Source organism: Apis dorsata, unplaced genomic scaffold (assembly GCF_000469605.1).
Source record: "Apis dorsata unplaced genomic scaffold, Apis dorsata 1.3 scaffold_525, whole genome shotgun sequence".
Classification (NCBI taxonomy): domain Eukaryota; kingdom Metazoa; phylum Arthropoda; class Insecta; order Hymenoptera; family Apidae; genus Apis; species Apis dorsata.
The window spans coordinates 190,069-208,561 of NW_006263748.1; the positions used below are offsets into that span (position 1 = coordinate 190,069).

General features: G+C 35.4%; 3 protein-coding genes and 1 long non-coding RNA gene across 7 annotated transcripts; 2 read left to right on the forward strand and 2 right to left on the reverse strand.

Moving 5' to 3' along the window:
- Positions 1-4,940: 4,940 nt before the first annotated feature.
- On the reverse strand, positions 4,941-6,477 carry LOC102678311 (mitotic spindle assembly checkpoint protein MAD2A). 2 transcript variants are annotated; one of them, XM_006620648.2, is made up of 4 exons: positions 6,355-6,477; positions 5,954-6,138; positions 5,484-5,846; positions 4,941-5,382 (listed from the first exon to the last, which is right to left on the reverse strand). In XM_006620648.2, the coding sequence occupies exons 2-4, from the start codon at positions 6,024-6,026 to the stop codon at positions 5,183-5,185; spliced, it is 636 nt and encodes a 211-aa protein (XP_006620711.1). In that variant the 5' UTR covers positions 6,027-6,138; positions 6,355-6,477; the 3' UTR covers positions 4,941-5,182. The 2 variants fall into 2 exon arrangements, with proteins under 2 accessions (XP_006620711.1, XP_031368762.1); XM_031512902.1 differs by lacking the exon at positions 6,355-6,477 and having other exon boundaries at positions 5,954-6,167.
- On the forward strand, positions 6,424-10,569 carry LOC102677994 (nucleolar and coiled-body phosphoprotein 1). 3 transcript variants are annotated; one of them, XM_006620645.2, is made up of 5 exons: positions 6,424-6,644; positions 6,942-8,741; positions 8,811-8,897; positions 9,125-9,534; positions 9,631-10,569. In XM_006620645.2, the coding sequence occupies exons 1-4, from the start codon at positions 6,543-6,545 to the stop codon at positions 9,509-9,511; spliced, it is 2,376 nt and encodes a 791-aa protein (XP_006620708.1). In that variant the 5' UTR covers positions 6,424-6,542; the 3' UTR covers positions 9,512-9,534; positions 9,631-10,569. The 3 variants fall into 3 exon arrangements, with proteins under 3 accessions (XP_006620708.1, XP_006620710.1, XP_006620709.1); XM_006620647.2 differs by lacking the exon at positions 9,125-9,534; XM_006620646.2 differs by lacking the exon at positions 8,811-8,897.
- Positions 10,570-10,984: 415 nt separating this feature from the next.
- Positions 10,985-17,006, forward strand: LOC102678649. The gene is made up of 5 exons (XM_006620650.2): positions 10,985-11,212; positions 13,771-13,928; positions 14,024-14,184; positions 15,594-15,762; positions 16,169-17,006. The coding sequence occupies exons 1-5, from the start codon at positions 11,198-11,200 to the stop codon at positions 16,356-16,358; spliced, it is 693 nt and encodes a 230-aa protein (XP_006620713.1). The 5' UTR covers positions 10,985-11,197; the 3' UTR covers positions 16,359-17,006.
- Positions 11,206-15,484, reverse strand: LOC116186247. Its single transcript, XR_004151201.1, has 3 exons — positions 14,561-15,484; positions 12,019-13,956; positions 11,206-11,403 (listed from the first exon to the last, which is right to left on the reverse strand). It is a non-coding gene; the product is annotated as an uncharacterized LOC116186247 (long non-coding RNA).
- Positions 17,007-18,493: the final 1,487 nt, after the last annotated feature.

The following is an 18,493-nucleotide window of genomic DNA, read 5'->3' on the forward strand; positions in this document are numbered from 1 at the left end:
GAGAGAGAGAACAGAGATGTTACATCGAACATCCACGAAGGGTGGAACGGCGTCGAGATGATCTACGCGGGGAGGGATACGAAATAGGGTGGACGAAGGAAGAAGGATTATTCTGAACGATGCGTTGATGCACAGGCACGGAGGGGAAAGGTGAGAGAATAACGTAATCGCGTGACGAGACAACGGAAGAGAGGAAAATTTCGGACAAGAAGATGTCTCTCGTGTTCCGTTTCGTTCAGAAATGAGAAATTGCCGGAGGCAATTCTTGCGGGAGGATGAATGAATCAACGATTCACGTATTCTGTAGTTTCGTTTGTAGCTAATTTAGGCTAGCGTAATTTAGCTTAATTTCTTTGAGCTTCGGTTTAGCTTCCCTCTAAACTCGTTCAAATTCGAAAATCGAAGAATATCGCCAAATTTTCTCCCCTCCCCGTTTAATCGATCAAAACTTTTTTTCTCGTTTCAGAACATCGTCGAGTGGCTCGACATCGTCCGAGAAGCAAAAAGAAGAACGAAGAACGAAGGAGGATCTCGGAAGAACAGGAAGAGAGTGGACCATCCAGAATGGAAACATCATGTTCACGGATGGAAAGAAAGAAAGAAAGAAAAAAAGGAATCGCAGTTTTGGATTCGACGTTCGAAAAAAAAAAAAAAAAAAAGAAAAAAAACAACGACGAGAGATAGAAATCTTCGGCCGTCTCTTTTTCTCTTCAAATCCCTCTCTTTTTCGCTCGATACCCAGGCCGAAAATGCGAGAAACGTGATAAACGTTGGCCGCGCGAACTAACGCCATCGACAAAACTATCGTGGCCAAATCAAATTTAAGTCCCATGAGTGTAAACTGCATTTTACGGAGATATGTTTTTTTTTTCGGCCGTGTTCGCGCGGTCTGTTCCAACAAGTTTAATTTTCTCTCCCGGGATCCTCCCTCTCCCCCCCCCCCCTCGCTCGTCAATCATTTACGCGTATCGAAAATTAAAACTTGAAATTCGCAACGCGGAAATCGCAGAAGTCGTATCGATTTTCCATTCGTTTCCATTCCCATCCCAAGAGGGGGGAGGGGGCGTCATCTTGCGACGTTTTTTATATACATTAGAATCCCTGCGTAATCTTTCTTGAAAGCGAGTCGCAAATCCGTGTTTTCCTTTCTTTTTTCTTTTCGTCTCGTCGTCTCGTTGGGGACGATTTATATCGCCGGGGGTAAAAGAACGCGGCAGGTAGAAAGAGAGAGAGAGAGAGAGAGAATTGGAGAGGGGAAGAGAAGAGCAGGGAAGAAGACGTCGTAAACCTTATCCGCAAGCACGTGCGGATCGTTAGAAACACCACGTGGACGCGACGATTTCGTTTTACGGGATTGCAGAGGAAAGAAAGGGCAGGACACGGCCGATCCCGGATCTTGTAATAGGATTTCCGGGATCAACGAGTCTTTCCACGAGGCGACTTAACAGTCTTCGAGGCAGGGGCGTAATTGACGCGCTTAAGTTCAGCAAATTTCGAAAAACTTTACCTCGTCGTATTTGTTTGTACAGATCTGTCTAGAAGAATTTTCTTCCTTAACGTTTGCAAGATTAAATCGAGGTCATCGGGCCGAGCCGCGATTAATTTGTACGGCGGGAACAACTGCCTCGAGGAACGAGCAGGTGTTCCAAATCCGGGGCGAAATCAATCGTGAAAAAAAGACGCTCCTCGATTTTCGAGCGACAGTTCGTCGAAACGCGTATCGTTCAGACGCGTCCAGGACGCTCTTGTACAAAGTATTCCTTGTATTCCCTTTGAGCAGCGCGCGTGTGTATGTGTGTATGTGTGTGTGTGTATGTGTGTATGTGCGCGCGCGCGTCCAAATGCGCCGATCGATCGAGACGTCGAACTCCAGATCCATACGTTCTGTTCTACGTAGACGGGGGGGAGGTTTTTTTTTTTTTTTTTTTTAAGGGAAAATCGTCGAAACCGGGTGGGAAATTGGTCGACGGAGTCGTTTGCGGTCTCTCCACTTTCGGTCTCTCCGCGACAAGGGTGGTGGTTGTGTTATTACCGAGCCAAGGCTGAAGAAATCAGGCGGCAGTTTAATTAACGGAGAGTTCGCGGCAAGCATCGCCGTAAGAATTGTTACGGCCTCGACATCGGGCGAGTAATTGCATTTTCGGTGCACCGTCGTCGAATCGTAATATCGGCCTCGATTGGCCTCGGCGAAACGATCGCCGACGGAGAATGGCCAAGGAGGTAAGGGTGGAAAACACAAGCGCGTTGATAATAAAGGCGAAGGGGACGACAACGATGGCCGAGTTACTCGTTAAGAAGAAAAAGAAGAAGAAGAAGAAGAATAATAAGAAGAGGAAGAAGAAGGGGGCCAACGGGGCTCGTAAAACGTTTCTCCAGACGTTTCTGCAATAAAAAAAAAAAAACATTTATGTTAAAATTGGGCGAAACTTGGACACCGGACTTAAATTATCTTTCGCGTTTCTATCGATCGGGGAACACACGCACGCTTAATTTTTACATTTTTAGAGCTATAAAGGATTACGTATAAATAGTTGTCGAACGAACGAGCGAACAGTGTTCCAGCGTTCTTCCGCGAGAGAAGAGGAAACTACTTTTTTGCCATTTCTAGCAATATATCAAAAAAAAAAGAAAAAAAAAAAAAACTTTGCGAAGAGAAGAAAATCGTGGCAGCGTATGATGTCCGTGCAAGCTTACTAGTGCCGCCGTGCTTTTTCGTTACAAATTCATTTCGTCGCTCGTACCTATCGAACGATTTATATGAAAGTCATCGTAAGTCATCGATGGCGCGCCGTTCCGTCTGAAGTGCCGAGATCCCAAACTAATCCCTTATTTCGAATATTTTAATCAAATATGATGTATACCATGATCGAGAAATCCTAATTTCTTTTCGGTCGATCGTTACTGAAATAGAGAGAGAAAAAAAAAAAAAAAAAGAAAAAAAAATCAAAGAGAATAATGTAATATTAAAGTTACTCGAGCCGACGTAATCGACACTTGAACGGAACGACGAGTCTAATCATAGCGAACACAAAAGAAAAATGTATTTTATGATATTTTACGCATAAAACGATCGTAAATCGAATATAGCGATTAGTCCAAGATAAACTTAAGTAGAGGTGTATAAAAAGGAACGCGAGATGTGCATAGCGTCGCGCAATATTCACTAAGGGCTGAGAAGTGAACGCGTCGATTTTGTCGAGCGAATGAAACAGGGCCGCGGAACGGTGATCGCGTGCGAGCGATTGTACCAACCACGTTCATAGTTAATTACCTATAGAGGATCGTCGATCATTAACGTTAGCCCCGTAACGAGATCATCCTGTGCCAGGATCGCATCAAACTATGGAAAATGCGACCAATCTATTTCCGGAAAGTTTGATTTTCTCTTTTATACAGAAGTCGAATGAAAATCGGCTTAAACGATCCGCGGGAATCAACCCTCTCACTCACAGATAACATTAAGCGCTACTGTAAAATATTGTATATTATTTCACGTTATTTATTTTTCAATGTTTTTACTAGGAGACGCGTTTTTACGATACTCAAGAGAAATTATCGCGTAATGTTATATAGAAACATGAAACTCGTTCTGATCCGCGGTGCTGTGCCTATTTTTTCGTGACGAAACGGGCCTGTCAATTTTCCAGTCTTCTAGTATTCCGAGATGACCGTAATAGATTAAATAGAAAAAGGACAAATTACAATTTAGAAGATAATAAAAGAATTTTTGATCATTGTTCGGATTTTTACAGTCACAGCGGATCAGCCGGATTAGAATGTTTATAAAATTTCAACGTATTTCCAGCAGCTTTTGCAGTGTGTAAAACTAACCAGAGAAACCGAAGCAAATCTAGTCTAGGCGAGATTTAAGAGACGTAAGAGCTTGCGCGTTAAAAATTATTACGAACGTGCCGTCCGCCCTCAAAATGATCGGACGTGATCATAAGTGTGAAGCGCGCGAACGCAAGCTTGCCTTGTTCTCGAAAGTTAAGTAATGTTAGTTTTGAAAATGGGGGCCGATCAAACGATTCGTTACGTTTTGTTACGACTCGTGACAGGAAACGATTACGTTCCGTTATTGTCTAATAGCGAACGAAGTGCACTATGGATCGTATGGCTAACTCTAGCAGCACGAAATACTAACGAGGTAATAGCAAAATTGTTGTAAGGGAAAAAAACGAACGCTGCAGATATTAACGAAGCATAAGCCGCTGTTGATGTTTCCTAACATGATCTTCGATTTCGATCGAAGAGATCGGTTACAATAGGTACCGAAAACGAGAATGTTATGACCAAATACCAATTATTTGACATCGCGAAATAAAATAAAAAACCGAAAAGAAAAAATTTACTTAGGACACAAGATTTATATTGAATTTCATTTAAAGACAAAATGATTCAAATCCGCCGCAATTATACCTAACGAAATATGCCTAGTCAACGTGTACGTGCTCCTAAGGTATTTTCATTCCGCATTTATCTATTTCGAGATTTTGTTTCGATATTCATGTAACGTTATTTAATGATAAATTACGAGATTAAAAAAAAAAAGAAGAAAAAAAGAAAAAAAACAGAATGAAGAATTCGATAAATTTGGAGCATTCGTACACTTAAAAATATTTATGTAATGCTAACGATGTTACTTGCGATTTGGTATATGACGAACGTCAAACACGAAAAATATTTTATTCTAGTCGTATCTTTCATGCTTTGCCAAGTAAAATAATATAATTCCTGTGTTAAGTGTAATAGTCAATTATGTTTTAATAAAATCTGCCAAGATTCTTGTCAATACTTTTCTTTCCCTAATCACGAATAAATTAAATTAATCACAATTAAATGAATAGATATAAATGCATAATCATAAAAGTATATGACTAGGAAAGTAGGATTCTCTGAGGAGAATTGGAATATCCTACAAAGTGAATATGCTTATAAAATTATCACAATTATATCAAAATATATATTCATATAAAAAACTCTTCATAGATAATATTAATACATATGCATGTTCGAACAAATATTCAAATCCTTAAGAAGAACATGATTGCTTATAAGTTATAATTATTTGTATAAAATAAGAAATTTAAATAACAATCTTAATATTAGTTATAGCTAAAAAGATAAAATGAACATATGCTTCATATGTACATTTCAATTATCGAGAAAAAATATATAATACCTAAACATTCTTATAGCTAACTATGGTATCCATCTTATGGAGAGAAGTTGAAAATGATCTTAACTGTACTTCTTGACTGTTCGCAATAAATACTGGTTGCGTTTCATCCCATTCTTTAGGAATACCACAGTCAGGTACCGTATAAGTCAAAATATCAAATGAGCATAAACAATCTAATAATGGAAGAAAACTTACAGTACCTGAAATACAAAAGAACCAACAAAATGGATTGTAATATTTCATTAATGTAGAAACATTTTAATAAAAAAATCTTAAATCTGAATTGAATGCAATAAGTTACCTGTGATCTGACGTATAACTTCACGAATCTCCTTTTGTATAGTTTTTACATCCTTTGTACCCACTTCCGGAAAGCTATTGTTTGTATTGTCATTAGTACTATTAGAAGTCTGACCTTCGTAATCCACTTTGAAATCCCATTTCTCTAAAACTTCTTTGGTATTTACATTTGTTATAACAAGTGTTATCTTTTGTACTTTTCGTTGAATAAGCCATTCTTGAATCTGACCAAGAACAGTATTTAAGAATCCTTTGATCTTTTCGTCCGTCGACATTAAAACGAATAAACCAAAATGTTCAGCATGTTCAAATGTTTCTGGCGGATAAATACCTCTTTGGTATAAAATACTGTTTACTCCATAAACTTCAACAAAATATACAATATAATATAATAATAATGTATTTAATAAAATTCTATCTAACGCTCGGCAAAAATATTTTAAAAAAATATTAAAAATATGATCAACTTACGAAGATATTCTTTAACCAACTCTGCTGAACCTTTCAACGTAATACACTTTGTTTTTTGTTGAGTTTCTGTCATAATTTTTAAAGATCTAACACAAAATGAATAACCTAAATTTCTGTTCAAAATTTAACAGCTTTATAGGTTACGAGAAAGGCGGTTTATCATTTGAAAATATCCAATGCACTACCTACTGACCGATATTTCACCAATCACAAAAGGAACGTTCATAAAATAAACCATGATTTGACGCACAATTTTAAAAGCAATATCGATTACAAAAAAAATGTAACATAATTAAAGGAAATCAATTGAGAATTTTCAAAATATAGATAATTATAAATAAATTATAAATATTTAACTATATTATATATTTTAATTAATACACCAAAATGATTAAACTTATCACCAATCGAGAATTACGTCATATCATATGTGTTCCACAACTAACATGTTATCATACAGGAATAACGCCATCTTCGATCAACGTAATTCGCGTTCGATTGTAGCGCCATACATATAAGAATGGAGAACGTGTGTGATTATCGTGCATCCAATTGCGGTTAACTTTCAAGCTCTTTTCACGCGTCCATCATGGCATCCACTGAAGAACTGAGTGTCTCTGCCCTTGTATACGATTATTTATTGAAAAAAGACGCGTCACTGGCAAAGGTTTTTCAAAAGAAAACGAAAGCGGTAAGGTTATAAGAAACTTTTATATATATATATACAGTAGTTGATCGATTTTCAAGATGTTAATATCCATGCGGTACCAGAAGTACCGCCATTTAGCCATACCACGTGGGCAGTTATATTCGTTATTTTATATTTCAAATTTATATTAAAATAAAATTGTCTATTTATTCTCTTTATCTTCTAGATAAATGCTATTTAATACTTTTAAACATATGTTCTTTATGAAATATTATAAATAATAATTAATTTAATTGTAAAAGTAATACGACCTTCATTCACGATTTATTTTCTTTTTAGCCCACATTACCAAAAGGTGCACCAACAATTCTTGATGTATACCAACATTATCAAAAAACATCTCAGAAAAAATTAAATGTAAAAGCACAAGCTAAAGATAGCAGTTCAGATACAAGTTCAGAAAGTGAGGAAGAAACACCAAAAAAAATTTCTCAAGTAAATGGTAAAACTACAGTTAATGCTGTAATAAATAATAAAAAAAATGAATCTTCTTCAGAAGATACCTCTAGCGAAAGTGAAAAAGCACTCAAAGTAGTTACAAAAGCTAAAACTGCTGTTAAAACATCTAAAGCATCACCTGTAAAGAAAAAAGAAAGTACAGATGAAAGTTCTTCAGAAGAGGAAGAAGAGACACCAAAAACACAACCTAAAGCAGTATCAACACCTAAAATATCTAAAGAGCAAAAATCTTCAGATGATTCTGATTCAGAAAGTGAAGAAGAATCTAAAACAAACATAACCGCAAAAACAAATACAAAATCAATTATAACATCTAAGACAAAGGTTGGAGCCAATCAAAAGGAATCTTCAAGTGAAGATAGTAGTGAAAGTGAAGATGAAAGTCCAGTTAAGCCAGTATTAAAAAAAGCAACGCCTATTCCACCAACAAAAACAATAGCAAAAAAGGAAGAATCTTCCAGTGATGATTCTGATGATTCGTCAGAAGAAGAAAATGCTAAACCACAATTACCAATCAAACCTAAATCAGTTATAAAATCTGCCAATGTTACTAAACCACAGGAATCATCAAGTGATGATACTGATGATTCATCAGAAGAAGCAACTGTTGCAAAGACATCAGGTATTATTTCTAAATCTAATCAAGAAAAGAAAAAACAAGAAAAAAATGTTCAACAAAAGAAAGAAGCAATAAAAGTTGGAAAACAAAATAAAGGTTTAGTTACTAAATCAACAGTAACAGTGACTAAAGAAGAATCATCATCTAGTGAAGAAAGCAGTGAAGAAGAAGCTAAAAAAACTAATGTTCTTCAATCAACATCAGTTGCTACTAAAAAGGTTCCATCTAAAAAGGAAGAATCTTCTAGTGAAGATAGTAGTGAAGAAGAACCACAAGTTAAAAAGGTCCAACCAGTAGCACCATTTTCATTCATCACAAAAAATGTTCCAGTTAAGAAAGAAGAATCTTCTAGTGAAGATAGCAGCGAAGAAGAACCACCAGTCAAAAAAGTTGCTGCTTCAGTAGCACCAATAACACCAAAAAAAGTATCTGTTAAGAACGAAGAATCTTCTTCTAGTGAAGATAGCAGTGAAGAAGAAGAACCATCAACCAAAAAACCTGTTTCTGCCAAAGTAACATCAGCTAATACCGTAATTAAGAAAACTGAATCTTCTAGTGAAGATTCTGATGATTCTGATGAAAATGAAAAATCAGTTACAAAATCAACAACAAAATCAATAGGAAAAAAAGATGAGTCTAGTTCTGAAGATTCATCCGAATCTGAAGATGAAAAACCAGTACCTACCAAAACACCAGTACCACCAGTAAAAACAATTACGAAAACTGATACTAAAAAGGAATCATCCAGTGAAGATTCTGATTCAGATTCATCAGAAGAAGAAAAACCAAAAACAATGCCTATTGTTTCAAAATCAAAAACAACAGAAATTAAACAAGATACAGAAGAAAAATCACAAAAAACACCTAAAGCTGAAAAAAGGAAACATAAAGAAATAGAACAAGAAAAAGATGATGAGGATACAGGAAAACCTCCAGTAAAAGCTCAAAAAAATAACTATAGTAATTTTGTAAAGGCAAACAATAGTTTTAATAATGACAAGGTAATTATATCATATTTAATATATTTCTTTAAAAAAATTTTTTTTTTATTTATGAAATTGTATGTTTAGCAACCAAAAAATACTCCATTTCGTCGTGTAAAGGACGATGAGGTAGAATTGGATCCCAAATTGGCAAACAATTCTTTTGAGGCAAAGGTAAATGCTTGGAAACATCTGAAAAGCACAGATCACTCGCCGTTTTATATAAAGCTTGAGACCATGTTTCCGTGCATTCACCAATTCCTTTTTTAATTTTTCTATTTTTCTTTTTTTTCATAGAAACTTTAAAAAGATAGAGATAAAGATAGTTGAACAAATGTTTATGAATATATATATATATATATAGAAAACGGCGATTGACCTGAGTTTCTCTTTTGTTTTAGGAGGACAATCAGGAAGAGGGTGGTTTTAAGAAACATGGTGGAAGGGGTGGATTTGGTGGAGGCAAAGGTGGTTTCGGTCGTGGTGGATTTAAGGGAGGTCGTGGCGGTGATAAAGATAGGGGTGGACGCGGTGATAGGGGAGGTAGAGGTGGTTTTAAAGGTGGTCGAGGAAATTTTAAAGGTGGTTTTGATAACAGAAGATCATGGGGTGGGAACGATAGGGGGAATGATAACGAAGGAGGCAAGTCCGACGGATTTAGAAAATCATGGGGTAATAGTGAAAGAGGTGGTCGCGGTGGATTTAGAGGGGGTAAAGGCAATTTTGACAGAAAAAGATCATTCGATAGTGCGCCGGTACAAAATAAAAAAATAACGTTTGACGATTGATGATGATAAAGATATATATAAAGGTGAGGGGTAGTTAGTTTAGAGTAATCAAATATTCAAGTAAACGTTATTATAATAAATAAAAATATAATTTTTTTTTTCTTTTTTTTTTTCAACAGAAAGGTGCTCGTGGTTCTTGGGGAGAAAAAGCGAATCAAGACCTCAAATACACGAGAGGAAAGTCATTTCGTCACGAAAAGACGAAGAAAAAACGTGGTAGCTACCGCGGCGGTCAAATAGATACTAGCGTCAATTCTATTAAGTTTGACGATTGAATAAACATTATATTGTAAAATATAAATGAATATGTTTTAACATTAGTAACTCGTATATTTAGTTAAGTGAACAGATAGAAGAATATTAGGACTTGGTTTAAGTTTTCCTTAATAAGACACTTTGTTAATATCTTTGAAATCACACATTAACACTATGTTACAATCATAGAATATAAATTTTATTCATTTTATTATTACATAAGTTATTTTCACGTAGTTCTTTTTTAATAATTAGTATCTATAAGACTGCAAATTAAATATATTTGACGAAAATCTCTACCACTTATTTTAATATGAGAAGTATAATTTATGAAAGATACTTCGATACTGACTAGCTTTTGAAAAATTAATGAATGTTTATTGCAATATGTAACATATTTCATAAATTATCCTTCCTAGAATTCATAGGAAATTTGATAGATATCATTTAAATTTGCTAATTAAAACTTGTAAAAGATGTTGCTTAAAGGAATCCTAGCTTTACTTATCGTCAAATGTATCGGGAAAAAATTTTCTGAAGATACATTCTCAATAGTTTTCAATAGAAATGTGTTTTGACATTGCTTTTTTATAATTAATAATAAGAACTTGCGATAATGTCAAATCGTTCACAATCATAATGAACTCTGGTCAAAAATTCAAATTATAAAATAGAATTTGCAAATTAATGTTTATATGTATAACAGCTAATATTTAAAGAAATTTTATAATTAATTTATACACAAACAATTCGATAAATCTAATTGGCAATCAATTTAAATAAAAAAAAACAATATCAACACGCAATTTTGGGTATTTGTTAAATTCTCATCATTGTTCGTTTAAAAACACGTATACCTTATCATACATTATCACGAAATAATTATCTTAAAAACAATTTATCTTTATTATATTATTATTTTAATCTTCGTATCTGCGTAAATATTATCTTAATATTTCTAATTCATAAATGATTATTCATAATTTTTTTGTATAAAAAATAATAATTCCGATGAACATGCAAACACTAGATAGAAACTTTTTGATGAAATATAAAAGAAAAAGAGGGACGTTCTTAAGTTACCCTTTTTCTCTTCAAACTTTTTCTTCAATAAAAAAAAAAAAGGTTTCGAGGTAGAATAGGGGCCGATATTCCTCATCTCATCCCCTCTTTTTCCTTGGCTCTACCAGAGCACAGAGAGTGGTTACTTACGATTCTACAGTCAACCTCTGGACATCCACCTGTGAGGACGGAGGTGTTCGACCCCACGACATCCGGTGCGGTGACATGAACGGTGTTTAAGGAACTCGTGTGCCCCCGTTTTAATTCAATTTCCTTCTTCCACTAGAACATTGCGATCAATTCATGTAACGCGTATAATTGTATTGTCAAACAGACCGAGAAAACGATTCAAGTTCACAGTGTTAAAAAATGGTCTTCCTCATGGTGAGTGACATCCTGTAGACTGTAACAGACATTAATTAAAACATTTTCATGACTGAATCGTTGAATGTAACATCACAAAATGGTACGTACAAATTTTAATGACTTGAAAGCTTATCGGAATCATAATGATTCTCCAATAGTTCATTTAAGTTAAACATTAATTCTCATCTATAAATAAATAAATATCTGATCTATATTAAAAATAAAAATAAAGTAATTACATTCTGGAATCGAAGAACATTTGAATTTCAATTTTTACTTAAATGTAATTAAAGCTCTTACATTTTTACAATTAAAATTTTAATACAGAATGGAATAGTAAAAAAAATTATAATTTAAACTTTTCAATGGAAGATAAGATATGAATTGATCTTGATAACAAAAATACGTTGATATTTCAAGAAAAAGATTTTTTTATAAAAAAAAATAACGAGATATTTAAAAAAAAAGGATAAATAAATAATAATTTTGAGTTGATTTCTTCCTAGATAATTTCTAATTATAAAATTCCAATCCTTTACAATCTTTTGCCCCTCTTCATTACTCTATTAATATTTAGTCTATTCTATGTCATGACACATAAAAGTGATAACAAGCTATTGGTTAGAAAATCATCACGATGTGAATGCAGAGGCTGGAAGAGAAGGAATTCCAATACGTAACAAATCCATGACATTATAATAATATATTCATATAACGAAGAATCAAAATGATTGTACCGTTAACAGAGACCAAGGATGAGTAAATGTATACTCGATAAAAGAACGACCGGAGAGAAAAGAGCGTTTTGGACGATTCATCTTTACCGTTAGAACCAACCGCATGACACGCTCATGGTCCACGAGGAATCTTCTCCTGACTACCGGAAGCATAATTTTTCCTAAACTCTTTTTCTTCGTTATGTTTCATCAATTTTATTTCATTTATCAATATTACGTATATAATTATTTTATCTTCCTCGAAGCAATTTCACAATTCCAGTTAGATAAATCTCATTTCAATTCGATCGATTCGAGTGTTTCCACGATCAGAGATAGCTAGTTAATTAATCCTGTTTTAATATATTAACAGTACTTCTCCGATGGTTACTGGGAAAAATTTCTAAATAATAAAGTGAAAAGTTACAGCACAAATAATTGTTTTTGTCGATGATGAATGGAAACTTATGGAAGACCTCGATTTTCCAAGTTCAAGTGATTCTCACGTCTTTCTTAACTCGGTCTTTTCTTTTTCGCAAGATCGCCGTTATGTAATTCATCGAAGCTTGACTAAGATAGTTACTCGATAGCCTTTACCGTGTGATCAATATCACGTAAAGATTACGATCATTTAATCCATAAAAAATTAGAAAAAGCTACAAAAGACAAATCTATGTTAATATATATATTTTTAAATATTTACAACGAGATATATTTAAATTTCTAAAATCAAAAAATATTTCCATATTTGCGTGTGATTCTATCAAGATAACATGCATCCTTTACGATATTATCGCTGAACTATATACAATTCAGTTGTTTCTTGTGGTACAGGAAGAATGCTGGACAGCACATCCTGAAGAAATAGATGCGCGATACCAGTCACGGCCAATGACCAGCCTTGGGTGCTATCCAATAATGATTTTCTTCCTTTCCTTTCCCACGCGCAATTTATCACTTGGGCAAACATCAAACCGCAATTTTATACCACGTTGACCATTCTATTCAATTTCAATTCGTCAAATAATAATTGAACAAGTTAAAAAAACTAGATCAAACGTTTACGTTTCTCTAGGAATAAAAGTATTCGAAATTGAACAGCTGCATGCTATCGCGTTGCTTTCACTCATATTTGATCGACAACGAGAAATACATAGCGGAAGTTATGTGAACCTGGCAACCTACAAACCTCAAACTCCATACATGAATTCATATTGGTTACGCGCGTTCATTAATTATTATTCTCGAATGCATACGTTCTCTCGTCAAGACGATTTTCATCGTTCGTGAGGCTCGAAAGCGAAAAAGCTCGAGACCAACCCGTGAAACGGAATCTCTGTCGAAGAACGGAAACAGAGAATAATGATAGACTTAAAGGCAATTGTTAAATAAAATAAAAATATAGATATGTACGAATCTTGATCACACCATCGGTAATGAAAGCGTGCTAAAGAATGATTGGATGAATTTTTTCGGCCACGATGCATCACGATCCAAAGCCAATGTCATTTACTTTTGCTCTTGACCTCGTGCGAAGTCGAGTTCCAAGTCTGTTCTCACTCGCATAGTGGGTCCTGGTAATCCAGAGTCCAGTGCCAGTTGTGATTGTTTTATTCATGAGATGTTGCTCGTCGGCTTAATTAATTTTCATTAATGTACGTGTCTTTTAAAACGGCTCTTGATACGTGAAACTATCTATTCGTTTCCACGCTTTCGTTTTGTAGAAACACACGATTATTATTATCGTAATTCGCCAACCTAGTTTTGGAATTGAAATGTTAACCTGTCCTCGAATCGATAAGCAATTCAATTTTACCGGATTCAAGTGTGTTATTATTATAGTTTTTGATGTAATTTCAGATGTCCAGGTACCTCGGTCTGATTCTGCTCGTTATTACAACATGCGCCCACGGAGCCAAAAAATGCGAGGGAAATGGTTTGGGCTTGAAATATGTATGGGGCGATGCGCTCACGGATCCAGCCGATTGTATAGGTCCAAATAACGTGCAGTACCCGTCGTAAGTGTCCTCTGATAAAGCTCCCCAGCTAGAATTTGAATGATTCATTTTACTCGAGATTTTCGTTATCGATTAAACGAATGACTGTCACACAGAGCCGCAATATCGAGAAGTTACAAGAATCTTTGGACGAACAGCCGAATTGCGAGATCTCACCAGGCACGAACGATCGATCCTGAATTAACGAGGCAGGCTCTATTGCACAATTACAAAATTACCCATGGAGATTATTCGATGGCCGAATCCTCGCGAAATGGTGAGTTCGTAAAATCGATAGATTGTCGTTTATCTATCGAAAAACAGATCTTTCAGAAAAATTCATTTCCTTAGAGAGATTCGTTCAGATTAAATTCGAAACGTTTTGTTTTGGAAATGACGTTTCCTATTCGGTCGCAAAACAATTTAACGGATCACGATCGAATCGAGAACGTGGCTTGGTTGAAAACACGCGGAAGACGAACTTGTCTCTCTTGCTCGAAGCGCAACAGTAGTCGAGCCGGTTACCTGAATCACGAATAATTACGCACAGCTATAACCTACATCCGCGTCGAACATAAGCGATGTATTTATCCTGCAATTGCTACTCTCTTTGTCCAAATATAAGTATATATACTATTCATTTGCATACTCACTGCGCTCGTATACACACCTCCAGTAACCCTCAACAGACATTATGTTGGCGCTTAACTTATAATTATTGCAGTTACTCCTTCGGGATATTACCAAACGTTCACATACGCTTTACGAGGTTATTGTACTCTGGTCTGGTAATATGCAAACATTGTATTCTCATGTGCTAGCATTTCCACGATCAACGTTCTTGGTAATTCGCTATGGAATATGCTTTTTTATAAAAAAGAAACCGTTTTCCTTATATTCGCTGTCGTGTGAATACTTCTTCTTTCTAATACCGTTGCGTCTACGATAAGAACGCTTGAAAAATTCCAAAAAAACTGTAGCATTACTCTGTAAAGATTATGAATTCCCACGAATGCTTCTAAAGAATCTTCAAAATCGCCTTTAATATTGGAAGCATATTGGAAAACGTATAAAAATTGGAACAACCGGTTGCGCGATATATCGCCACTTTGCAACCTTGAATTATGCAGTTGTTCTTATGACACGAAAACCCGATTCCGACCGAGCTCAACACCCGCTGCACGGGTGTTTATGCACGGTGAATTCTTTTCCTTGAAATTCGTGGCTTGTCATTTCATGATTTAACGTCTATACGCGCGAAAAATGCATCAGTTCAAGCGTTATCGTTTACCGGAATCGATTATTCGTCCTTTAAATAATGACTCGCTGATGCAGGACGGTAATAAGGCACCGTGTTATCCGGCCAATACAGTTATCGCTCGTTCTGCTCATAACGGGACACTGGCGACCCACTCGTTTCGAACACATGAACCGACAGAATTCCAAAGAAAGGGCGTGAATCTCGTAAACAAGTTTAAGAGAGAACCTCCTTCTTTTTGATCGTTATCCAGATTTTTTTTATTAAATAATTCTTGCGTGATTTTTTTCTAAGAATTTTGCAAGGAAATTGAATATTTCTTTAAATATATGAATGCATTTTAAAAATATGAAAAATTATATTGATAAATTCTAAATATCGAGAAATTATCTTTTTTTTTATGTGGGTCGACGTGTTTTTTCTTTTAGGCAGAGGATTTTCCTCGAGGGAAACATGCGGTTCACCAGCTAGATTATGCAAAACGAGGTACAACACTACGGCACCTATGTACGGAGTCAGTTTAACCAGCGGCCAACCTGTGACAATCGTGCAAAAATTCCCTGATCTTTTGCAGCAAGTTGTATTCGAAGTTTGCGAGTGAGTATTTGCTATCGTATCTTTGAGTATCATGATCTTTTAAAATTCGCTTAATCATTCGTGTTTGCAAATTAAAAAACTAGGTTCGATCATTACTTTCGTAGCACGTTCGATCGTGATCTGTGAATATATGCGACGTGTTTCCAATTGAAATTCGTCGAGACCTACTGGTAAGTACATTAATTCGAATCTGGCACAGTGGGCCGGACAGCTCTGACCAGGACAAAGCCTACTTTTGAAACGTTTTGGACCAGTATTTCCGTTTGTATTATCGAAGCACGACGTGTCGTAGATCAGTAGTAAACTGCCAAGAATTATCTTGACACCTTTTTCTCTCCTCGTCATCGGTTTAATACTTTTCCTGTTAAATAATGCATAGTACAGAAACGTTAACGCATTGTTCCAGATCAAAAGAGTGCGATGTAGTCCACGGTGAGTGCACGCAGACATACGTGCCATACCTGTTCCTGGTGATTCCACTTGGACCGGTGACCTTGACCGGTCAAGATTACGTTCTGGTCGAGAGTGGTTGCGTGTGCAAGCCGAGAAATTCGGCGAGCGCCATGTCCGAGCCTCCGGCTGTTCCAAGCTTTTAAACGTTCGTCGAACTCTAGCGATCGACATCGAGCGCACCTTTACACCTCTGCGCTGGAGGACATACAGCTCGAGATCCGTGTCGAATGTGACGAATCGGTGGAAGGTGACCCGAAGCTCGAACAACCTCGCCGAGGAACCTAGTAACCTCTTTGACGAAGCTAGCAAAGGATGCTGAAACCAGTATTGAAGTCGCTAGAGAATTGATTTCTCGAGAGAAATCTAGAATATGAACAATTTTCCCTGCGTATGCAGTACATCTTTCTTCCGCGACGGAATACTAACTTTTACCGTGGATCAGCTTCTCTAGTTTGTCCGAGGTGTCATGTCACGATTTCCACGAGGAGCAGCTTTCTATTAAAGCTGAAGATTCCTTTCGTTGCGATCTCGAATATTTCGTGAAATTCATCGTATAGATAATTTAGACGTCAAAGAAAAGACTCTTTTATCATGAATCATTTATAACAGGGATTCAGTCGTACATCGGTATCGATTATAAAATTCGATTATAAAATTTATATTTCATAATATTCATTTTGTATTTTTGTCGGTTTCTTTATAAAAAAAAGAAATAGTTTCAAAGAAACAACAGTAAAAAGTTCGTAGTTCGAATAATGGCGCGACCCCTTTATCATCGTTTTTCTTGAAGTAAAAAAGAAAAAGAAGAAGAAGAAGAAGAAGAAGAAGAAAAAGAAGGAAGGAAATAAGTTAGAAGAAATTATTTCAACGTGAAAAAACAAATCGGAGCAGTGGCGGTCGTTTCGCGGAATCCGGTCTCGGAATCCGATCGAGTTCACTAGACCTGCCCACGAGCCGGTTTCAAGCAGGTGTATAGAACAGCTTGTAACAGTGCTCCGCAAGAAATATCAGCGAGAAATTCTTTCGAAACGTATCACAAAGTTATATCATTTGCGTCAATTGCATATTAACGTTGGAAACTTTGTTAATATGTTTTCCAGTTTATCATCGAATCCTTAATATTACCATTAAATATCCGTTCTGTTTTATTGATCATAAGATAAATTTTTTAGAATTCATTTTCTTCGTGTATTCATTTTCTTGACGTATCATATATGAGATACATATAACAATTGATTGATTAAAGCGGTCATAAAAACCGACCGACCGAAAAATCTAGTTTTGATTTTCTTTCTCAATATATATCATTAATTAAAGAAAAAAAAATCTCTTATCATTGCACAAAACGTATAAAATAATTTTTCGTGAAGATAAAATACTAAAAAATAAAAAAAATCGTTCTTATTCTCATATTGGAATCAGTTAAATCGTTACTGAAACACGCTACTGGCCTGTTTATATTTCTTAGAACCGGACTTTGAAAGCTCGCGTTAGAATCGTACCGACAAACAGGATAGACGTGCAGTCGCAATACGAATGGACCGTACCATGAATTCCGATGAGTATAAAGTACCGTTATCCGCTTTGCGGGACCCTTCACCTCGATTTACTTCACTTGGTTATTTCATAGGCAAGATTTATACGGCGCCTACAAGTAGCTAACTTGTGTCGTTCATTCATGGCGCGCCACTTAATCATCAATAGCTCTTTTGCTTTGATCCAGGTATTAGTTTTCTACGGTGCTTGTGATTTTTCCTATGCAATTATAAAAAGCATCGTAATTCTAAAATTCAAATATTTAAGTCAAAAAATAACAATTGAACAAAATGTCTTCCGATTTTGTATATTTCATCGTAAAAGAAATTAAATATCGATTGTTCGTTAGACAAAATACAAGATGGAGCACATCAAACGTTATAAGTTTTTCCCGAAACTACTACATGATATTGACATGCTTCTTTTTTTAATATTTGTATCTTATATGATTTGTTTATCAATGATTTAATATAAAAAAAAAAAAGAAACATAAATATCTATAGTAGTTTAGGAGAAAATTGTTTATAATTTTTTATGTGATTCATTTTATATAAATGGGAATTAAATACAAATACGAATTCGTATATCGATATTCTGTGTCAGTGCCGTACGGAAAAAGTGATACATAGAGAAATGCAGTAATGTTACATACAGCGAATTTTTTTCATATCGCATGTCATCTTTTGTATCTATAGTTGTAATATGCAAGTATATATTTATAATTTATTATTAGATTATGGCG